Source organism: Abrus precatorius, unplaced genomic scaffold, assembly GCF_003935025.1.
Source record: "Abrus precatorius isolate BTA unplaced genomic scaffold, Abrus_2018 Scaffold9, whole genome shotgun sequence".
Classification (NCBI taxonomy): Eukaryota; Viridiplantae; Streptophyta; class Magnoliopsida; order Fabales; family Fabaceae; genus Abrus; species Abrus precatorius.
Genome location: NW_020874439.1, coordinates 3,569,197 through 3,579,721, shown reverse-complemented (window position 1 = coordinate 3,579,721; position 10,525 = coordinate 3,569,197). Strand labels below are relative to the sequence as shown.

The window sequence follows — 10,525 nt, the reverse complement described above, 5'->3', positions numbered from 1 at the left end:
TTAATATTAACATTCATACCTGTCGTAAAGGATGCACCTTTTGAATATGTAAAAACTTCTAATTAGAAAAAAATGCATTTAACTGATTTTAATTAAACCATTCAAGACGGCCTTAAAAATAAAGATATATCAAAACTGCTAATTAGAAATGAATGGATTTAACTGATTGAATTAAACCATTCAAGATGGCTTTAAATAGTAATTATTAATTATTATATAAAGATTATTATGTTAAAGAGTAAAGACAAATTCTCCTCCAAAACACATTGCAAATTTTCTTCAAAAACTGATCTACTGTTATATATATAAAGGTAAAGATATATAGGAGACATTTAAAGTTAGAGGAGTTTGTATTATGAGAAGTAAGAGACATTAATAATAGTCATTAGATCAAATAATTAGCAAAAGAGAGAAGAGAATTAATTAGCAAGAGAGAGAAAAAAGTGACCATAATAACTCTCACCTCTTATAATAACAAACTTCCCTTACTTGAAATTCCCCTTATGTATATAAATTAGTTTGTAACTTATGCAATACAATAATATTTTATTTTGAAATAAATCTGTACATAATTTTAATAATTAAATGATAAATTTTAATTTTGTAAATAATTATATATATATTACATATTATATATTATATGACTTAATTAATAGTTAAAAACTATCTATTAGGGGTGTTCAAAAAATTCGATTTTATAAATTCAATCCATAACTAATATTAAACTAGTCTTAAAAATTTAGATTTATATTAAAATTAGTTTTTTTATTAACTATATTTGTATAATCGGTTTAGTGTCCAAACCCATTTTCTAAAACCAGATTTTTTTTTTAATTATCAAAATTTATATGTATATGTATGAAGCTATTATCTTATATATTTACTTATTAAATTTTTGTGTTATATTAATTTACAAAATTTTATTATAACTATATTTTACCACTAATATAATTAAAATTAAAATATTCAAAATAATTAAAGATATTAAAATATAAAAATATTTTTAAATTAATGACTGCTGTTTCTTTATATTTATGTTTACTTTTTAACTTTTAAAATATTATAATAATTTTATTATTATTTATATTATTAATTTTTATTTTTATAAGTTTTAATTTAAACTTTCACTATAAACTTTATTCATTAAAAATAAGTTAAAAAAATAATAAATGTTTTATACACTTCTATAAAATATAATATATTGATAAATATTGTTCAAATCTTTTTGAAATGCACTAATTTAATACAACGTTTTATATAATAAATTAGTTTTATCTTAAAAATAAAATTTATAAATGTATTGAATATCAGTTTTACGTTAAAAATTAAATTTAAAACTAGTTTCAACAAAAATTAAATTTAAAACTAATTTTAAATTTTAAAACTATTTTTGAATTGATTAAAAAATAAAATAAAATAAAATAGTTTAAAATTTAACTCATATAATTAATTTGTATGATGACTAGATGATAAAAATTAGAATATATCTAAATATTTATTACTTTAATAAAATATTAAAAATATTATTAATAAATTAAAATATACGCGAATATTTTTTTGACATGTATTATTAATTTCTTTTAGAGATGTAATGGGTTAAAGTATTTATTGTATTTATATTTTATCTTTAATGAATGTTGATGCTTAACATATATATATATATATATATATATATATATATATATATATATGCAAACATAATGTTATTTTATTTATTATAAAATTTAAATATGTTTTAATATAATAATTTAATAATAATATAAAAAAATTATAGTATGTTTTTACTATATGTAAAAATGGTTTAAAACCGATTGTAAACCAAATCCAAATTTTAAAATTAAATTTAAACTGATTTTAAAAAAATTAAAATAGATTAGTTTATAATCCAATCTATATAATTGAATTATAAATAAATTTAGATTAGATTTTTAAAAATCCAATCGATGAACACCTCTACTATCTACGAAAAGGTGCTAGTTTCATATTCATGCTTCATACTCCCTTATTATATAATTTATACCTTAGGATATACAATTATAAATCAATTAATAGTAATTTTTTTTTTAACTTTTTAATATTTAACATTGAGTAAATCTTCTATTTATTTCCTAAATCTCTATTTTTTATATTATTTTTTTAAATTTAAATTTTTAGTTTCTAAAATTAACAACAGTAAATTTTTTAGTTCTTCTTATTATGAAATGTTAAAATTAAATAATAGGGTAATGATTTATTATGTTAAATGATATGTAAATGAACATAAAATGACAACATTTTAAGATTTATTAAAGATAATTTATTTTTATTTATAACTTTGAAATTTTTTAATAGTAATGTCTTCTTTTCCTTTTCTTTTTTTATGACCTTTTTCTTTTAAGTTGAGTTGTATTAAAAATTAACATAGCCGATTATAATTAGACTTAAAATCTAAACTTTTTATATTTGGGAAACATATGTTAGGAATATTAAAAATTATTATTTTGAATTTTTTAAGATTAAAATTTCAAAAATCTACTCAATTGATTGACGCTTTAATTACAAATTATTATTATTTATTTGATGTCTGATTTGTCCTTGGAAATTTCAAATTTAAAAGTGTTGAAATAATTATTACTAAGTGAAAACAAGTATGTGGTAAAAATATTACAAACTTATGCCCTGATTGACATGTTTATATTATATGATTCAAATATTATATGTTATATGACTTAATTAATAATTAAAAATTCTCTATGTATATATGCTAATTTTGTATTCATGCTTCATACTCCCTTATTGTATAGTTCATTAGTAACTTTTTTTAAAAAAAAAATATTATAAGATTTAACATTAAATTAATCTTCTATTTATTTCTGAAATCAGTATTTTGTTTATATTAAATTTTTAAATTTAAAATTTTAATTTTTAAAATTAACAACGGTAAATTTTTTAGTTCTTATTATCATGAGATGTTAAAGTTAAATAATAAAATAATAATTTATTATATTAAATATAAGACATTAAAATGACAATGTTTTAAAATTTATTAAAAATAGTTTATTTTTATTCATAAAATTAAAATTTTTGATAGTAATGTTTTTTCTTCTACTTTAACTTTTTTCATGACTTCTACCTTTTAAGTTGAATTGTATTAAAAATTAATATAGCTAATAATAATTAGAATTAAAATCTAAAATTTTTATATTTAAAAAACTTATTTTGGGCTGTCTTTAATATTTTGAATTTTTCAAAATTAAAATTTCAAAAATCTAGTCCAATTGGTTGAGGCTTTAATTACAACTTTTTATTATTTATTTGATGATTTATTTGTCTTTGATAATTTTAAATTTAAATAACTATTTTAATTTGAAAAATTATATGATATGTATACAATCTATAATTGATATTAAAAAATCCATAAAATCAGTTTAAATACAAACAAAATCAAGACTCGCGATTAATAATGTATAAAATCTATAACAGATATTAAAAAATTGCATAAAATCGAACAAGTTATAGTTTAATAATTATAATAACTTCTATAAATACTCTGAACATGCGAGTTATGTCATTGACATGCAAAAGCAATTGGTTCAAAGTGTCTGAACTTCTGATTTTGGACGATAAAGCTCGACAATGGCTGTCTCAAACAACATATGTACCCATCTGACACTGGGTAAGTGTTCATGTACTGCAACAGAGACAGAAGAGAGTGATTCCAACAGCAACGAGGTTTGCACCCATTTAACGTTGAGTGTGTGTCAGTGCACTAGAGCTGAGATACATGTCTCTTCAACCAAGAAAAGGAAACTTTGCCACAAAGGTCCGTTTGTTGCAAGAAAGAAGGCATGCAAAGACTTGGTGGTACAAGAGGATGCTCTGGTGGTACACGATGATGACGATCCTTGGAAGATAAAAAAGGTGTTGAAAGAGAGTGATCTTGGCAACATGAGTAGGCTCATGCTAGGGAAGGATTTGGCAGAAAAATTTGTGTTACCTGTGTTGGGTGATGCTGCTGAGATTGAGAAGGGAGTTAGTGTTAAGATTTGGGATGTGGACACCTACACCATGCACTCTCTTGTTTTCAAGAAATGGGTTTCTTCAAGATGCTACATTTTTATGGGAAAATGGGTCCAAGATTTTGTTAAGAGAAGGGGCTTGAAGAAAGGGGATGAGCTTGGCTTTTACTGGGATCCATATAATAGTCACTTCAATTTCTCTGTTCTTAGAGTCAATTAATATGAGATAGCTCGTGTACAAAGAGCATAGAAATCATTCAAAATTGTGTATTTCATGTTTTAAGTTCTAGTAGTTGTAAGGTTGGAGGAGTTTTAATATTCTTGCTTTCATTTATTATAAGCCTTCTCAGATCTTACGTTGTTTTTATGTGTAAGTATTATGCTTTCAATTAATGACATTTGTTGCTTGTTCCAAAATCATGGTAGGCTATCGATGAAGAAATAGATCATACAGAATTACTCTTAAAATTAGTAGTTTTTAAAGTATGTTTTTTTTGTGGTTTATGGTTTTTACTTTGAGATTCTTGCAATTGAAATTTCATACTACGATTTCAGTTGCATCTTGATTATGGTTACAACACGCTATGAGTTGATGCATGTGCGCCAATTGTTTTGATATTGAAAGAGCAATTTAATGTTTACGAGCTACATATTTGGTGACCACTGTGATAACAATTTTATAATAACACATAATTATTAAACTTTGACTAATATACTTTCTATTTCGACCACTCAATTGTCTCTTTCAAGAAAGAAAGGAAAAGTCAAATGTCCCGATAATTTGAATTCCTAATTTTCTGCCTTCAAGAAATATCTTTATAAGCCATTTTTGTTGCCGATAAAAAATTTGAAATGAAATTCTAACTAATGTGTGTTGAGTACTTTGCAACCATTGAAGTTGCACATTTTCTAAGAGCTTGTTTGGTTATTTCAAATTCTAAGAGTACACAGTTTTGGTTATCTATAATTTTATTCAAGATGCTACAAATTTATGGGAAAATGGGTCCAAGATTTTGTTAAGAGAAGGGGCTTTAAAAAAGGGGATGAGATTGGTTTCTAATGGGATCCATATAGTAGTCACTATAATTTCTCTGTTCTTAGGGTCGATTAAGATGAGATAACACTAGCAGAATAAGGTTAGAAATCATTATAAAAAGTGTCTTTCGTCTTCTATTTTCTAGCTGTTGTAAGATTGGAGGGGTTTTGATCGCTGAGTTTGGGTTGGTGATAACAACTCTAATTGATCGATCGTCACTATATATTTGACCTTTGATCAATATTTTTTTCATGTTTAAATTTAAGTAAAAATATTCAAAGATTTTTCAAACTATAATTATAAAATATAAAAATATGTATATTTTACTCATGTTAAAGTGTTGGAGGATTATATTTCACATTTTTCAAGTTTAAGAAATAAATTTAGTATGTGTCGGTGTTGGGGTACATAAAACCTTGGGCATTTAGAGGATGGGCTCTTGACTTGATATGACAAATTCATCCTCCATCTTGAGAAGACCATCAATATATTTTGGTGGCTTTAGATTAATTTACAAAATGGGTAAAAGCTATCCCTTTGAAAAATGTTGAAGCAGAATAGATTATTAATTTCATTGAGGATAATATAGTGCCAATCAAGGAATGCTCTTCATTGGTTGAAGGACCATAAGATACACAGAATCCTTAGATATTAAAATGCTTAATTTGACTCCATACTTTTTGCAGTGAGTACAGATTTTAATAGTTATAGCATAGTAGATTAAAAAGACTAATTATTTATGCCCATGAGAGTAATGTAATTACTTTTTGGTCTACACTTTGTAGTTCAAATCCTGTAATGTGTTAGAGCACTGGTGCCATCAAGTCCTTTTGCATCAAAGTAGGCTACGTAGTCAGCAACTGTTGTTTCCCTGTATTTTGGGGGATTATCTTCTGATAACAATTCCTTTATAGGCCCATAAGGCTTTGTGGATGCCATCACACCAGTGCAGAAAAAGCATGCAACAGATATTCTTGGACCAACATGATTGGCTATTACTCTGTGTTCAACACTCTTGAATCTATCATTTGTTATCAGCTATCAATCAAACAAACAAAAAGTTAGCTACATATAAGACCACATCCATCATCAAATATAAACAAATTAAACAAGCATCCCATGCTCAAGTAAGAGATCTATTCGTGGTGTAGTGTACGTGGACATAGGCCCAGTTTGATAAACTTTTCAACAAGAACTCGCTATCAGAAATAATAATAAAAAAAGAGGTAAAATGAATCAAACATTTTCTAAAACTTAAAATCAGGTTATGCATCTCAGATTTTAGAAAAGTTAAATGAGAAAACTTATTAAAAAGTTGAGATGCATATGTTGATTTTAACTTATAAGAGAAGTTTGATTCATTATACTTTTTGTATTCATTGTTAAGCTTATCCTAACTAAACTTCATTTAATTCAATAGAAAGCACAAAAATGCACTTAAGAAGATAAGAGATGTTGTATGCTTTAAAACAAACATGTGGCACATTTGTTAAATTAAATAACTCCAAGATAACTTAGACATGATTTGTACTATGTTAATAGCTTTGGCATGTACATAGAGCAGTACATATATTCTGGTGGCTTCATTGGTCGATAGAGAATGAAAGTCTCTCCTTAAAGAATGAAATTGTAGATGTCACAATTATCCATTACAAATTGAAAGTCGTTGAAGGAAGTGTACAAAGAATAATAACAGGAAACTTGCCTGCAGAAGATCACCAATATTGACTACTAGAGCCCCAGGAATAGGTGTGATATGAATCCACTTATTTTGGTAAAGTACTTGGAGGCCACCAACATGGTCTTGAAGAAGCACTGTGAGGAAATCATTGTCAGAGTGCTTGGTGGTTCCCATAGTCAAATGTGGTTCAGGACAAGCAGGATAATAATGGCCAAGAGCAACAAGCCCTTCAGCACATCCCATGTCTTTCAAATGGCTAGGATTCAAACCTAAAGCTTCTGATAACAATTCTGGAATATTTCAATTTGTATCATCAGTATGCATTTTATAACTGTTAATACATCTTTTTACTTTGAGTTGTTTTGTTGATTTTAAATTACGGCTTTTTTAATGTGTGTCTAAGGATATAAAATAAGAAATGAATAAATAGTAAGTTTTTTTTTTTAAAAAATCCTAATGTTTAATATTATTAATTTATTGAATTCCGTGATTTATGATAAAAACATATGAAACATAGTTTCTTATTGAGTGTCTTGGGTACGCATTAGAAAATTATATATAAGTGATGAGAAATATGTATCTTATACCTTTTTTTTAATCAATAGTTGATGAAAGATGAACTATAACTACATAAAAGAAAATTGAGACACAATTTTACAGCATTTTCCAATTAATATAAGAAGCATCTGAATCTTACGAAATCATGATTTGTCATGTATTTTATATAGAAATAAACACGTCACTGCTTAACTAGTAACATAATCTATCATTTTGAAAAATAGATATTATGAGCCTCCAAGTTTGAGTACTGATCTATGTTGAAGGATTAAATACTTGATACACAAGCATACCTGCATACTATAGGAAAATCTTGTGGTTTGATGATATCAGGAGACAAGTAACAGATAAAGGTATCTCTCAAATTGAGTGGTGGTGAGCTATAAAGATCAAGATTGCTATTGTGCACAAAGGATCTTGACCTATCTCGCGTATAGAATTCTTTTTTGGTTTCATTATCCTGCTCATAAAATCTTTGTACCCCATTTTTCATCTCCACAAGAACACTTACAGGGATGCCATGATTCACCAACTCAAAGAAACCCCATGTTTCTGATGCCTCATTGACTATGTCAACAATCCCTTGATGCTTACTTAGATCTTTGTCAATATTTGAAAGGTATTGAAAATTATGGCCTTTGTAGCCTAAATTTGAGGCCTTCTCATATTTGATTGAAGCATATTTTTGTGGTGTTTGATTATGTGCATGATTTTTCTTTTAAGTGTATATGCATATATGTTGTGGACTGAGTCTGAGGTTGACCAACCCTCAGCAATGATTGATGGATATATAATGTAGTAATGAATTTGAATAAAATAGAGAAATGAAGGGCTGAATAATATGATAGTATATAAATATTGAGTTCAGTATATAATAAATAATGAGTTTGAACCATAATGACTAATGAGAAGAGTAGATCCATAATGAGAAATATAGAAATGAAATGGAAAATATAGAAAGAAAAATGAAATGAAAAAGGAATATGATAAGGATAAATATGGATAGTTCAGAGATACACTAAGGGTGTGAAAGATAGAGGCGATTGAGAAATTTTAGAGAAATAAGAGTAGAATATTTATATATAAATATTATAGCTTGAATGAATAAGCAAGAAACACCTTCATAATCACAGACATAGAACTAGTCCACTAGAAAAAAAAATTATATAGTCTTATTGGATCGGATCATTGAATGAACGAAACTACAATAGGTAATTATGCAAATTGGGGTTAGCCACCTTAAAAATGTTGTACTTGAGTTATTCCTTGATTGCTTATAAATGGAGTATGAGATGATCAAACTCTTATGTATAAAAATAAACCTATACACACAAAACATGTTATCACTTTCTATGCTTTATTAACAAAAGGAGATTAGAGAGACTCTACTTGAAAAATTCATATGACATCTTGTAAAGATGAGATTACTACTTCTTTGGTTACTCAGTCTAACACAAAGTTTCACAAATATAATTTTAATCTTAATAATTATCTTAAAATTTTTGAAATATAAATATCGCAAGTGCATTGAAAATCGTTGTTATTTCCATGTGCTACCTATGTTTGATTCCTTACCTTACCAATATTAGTTTAAACTCTTTAATGAATTATTTATAAAAATAATTTTTAAAAAACAAATAAGTCACAATTTTTAAATTAAAAAAAAATTAGACTTCTAAAAAGTCATAATTTTTAAGTTTAATCCTTCTTAATTTGTTTTTATTTAAAAAGTCTACCAAATATTGTATTTCATTCTTGCACAATTTGTTTATTAGTATTTCATTATTTTTGTTTATTATTTACATCGATAACATCTATTTTAACTCATAAAATCACATGGAGCTAGCGTGAATGAAAATGTGACATCTATTATAGTCTTAAATCTTAATTTTAAAAAGTCTTAACCTTATAATATAAAATTTTATTCTAAAATTTAAAGAATATAATATTGTTAATAGCATATTTTTTTTCATGTCATATGTCAGTCAAATTATATAAATTAACTTAATGAAACAAGTTAATAAATTATTAATATATAACCTAAATAAAAATAAATAAATTTTGAAAGATTAAATTAAAAAATCAAGTCAATTAATTTTTAAAGATTATAATTTTTTAGAAGATCAAAATCTTATTTAAGACAATTATTTAACTATTTGCTTTGAAACCTTTAGGGTTTTGACTTTTGATCCATATTTTGAATTAACCAATAATATTATTTAAATATGTGCACTGTATTTATTTTCATGATCTTTTTATTTTTTTAGTATAAAGTAATATTTTAAATTTTTATAATATTATAAAAAATCTCTCAGTATTTATTACAAAAAATAATAAAGATTTAGTTTTAACCTCTAACATTTTTCTTATGATCATTTTATTCTTATAAAAGATTATATAATTGGTTTACTAATGGCCATGTTGAACAAATCTTTATATATCAAAATGAGGTAGTCCGAGGGCATTTTTTATTCTCAAATCAAAGGTATTTTTGTAATCCACATTTTAATATATCTTTAAATTTTTAATCACAATAAAATACTTATTAATATTTATTTATCATAACTAGTCAATAATATTATACTTTGAACTTCCTAATTTTTTAATCTATCACAGTCTTTCAAATTTTATTATTTTAATAATTATTTTAGTAAGTATTATTTTTTGTTAATATTTGTAAGTTTCTACATAATAATAATAATAATAATAATAATATATTATTATTATTATTATTATTATTATTATAGAAGAAGATCTAAGATATTTATCATCTTCTACATGGATGTGTTTTGAATATAGAGTGCTTTGATGTTAGAGACAATCAACTAACCGCTAGACTAAACAAATTTCATATTTGATAAACTACAATAAAAAAATTCTCATTAGTCCTTTATCATCCTATCGTTTTGCCTTTCTGGTGTTTCACTTAATGTTAGAGAAGAAACGTGATTTTATCTTTTTTAAATAAATGTCGACACTTATAGTTTGTTCGATGATGATTTTATTTCTTATAGTTAATTTCAAACATCCGTTCCCTTTAAAGTTATGTTCTATTATTGTTTTAAGAGATCTTTTACATACTCTAGTGAAACATTTTAAAGACTCTTTTATATATATATAATAATCTTTTCATATTAGTGTAAATTTAAAAAATTTTACATTTAAATAAAAAAAATTATTTAACCTATTAAATGTAAATTAAATAAAAAATTAATATTGAGTGTATAAATTTTTAGATTTACACCGATAAAG

At 24.8% G+C, this 10,525-nt stretch overlaps 1 protein-coding gene and 1 pseudogene across 1 annotated transcript; one reads left to right on the top strand and one right to left on the bottom strand.

Moving 5' to 3' along the window:
- The first annotated feature begins 3,615 nt into the window (after positions 1 to 3,615).
- On the top strand, positions 3,616 to 4,218 carry LOC113850609 (putative B3 domain-containing protein At1g78640). The gene has a single exon (XM_027481188.1). The coding sequence runs from the start codon at positions 3,616 to 3,618 to the stop codon at positions 4,216 to 4,218; it is 603 nt and encodes a 200-aa protein (XP_027336989.1).
- A 1,552-nt stretch (positions 4,219 to 5,770) lies between these two features.
- On the bottom strand, positions 5,771 to 8,410 carry LOC113850607 (annotated as a pseudogene).
- Positions 8,411 to 10,525: the final 2,115 nt, after the last annotated feature.

Excerpts from the sequence above, each read along its gene's own strand:
- LOC113850609 (XM_027481188.1), top strand. The coding sequence starts at position 3,616 with ATGGCTGTCTCAAACAACATATGTACCCATCTGACACTGGGTAAGTGT.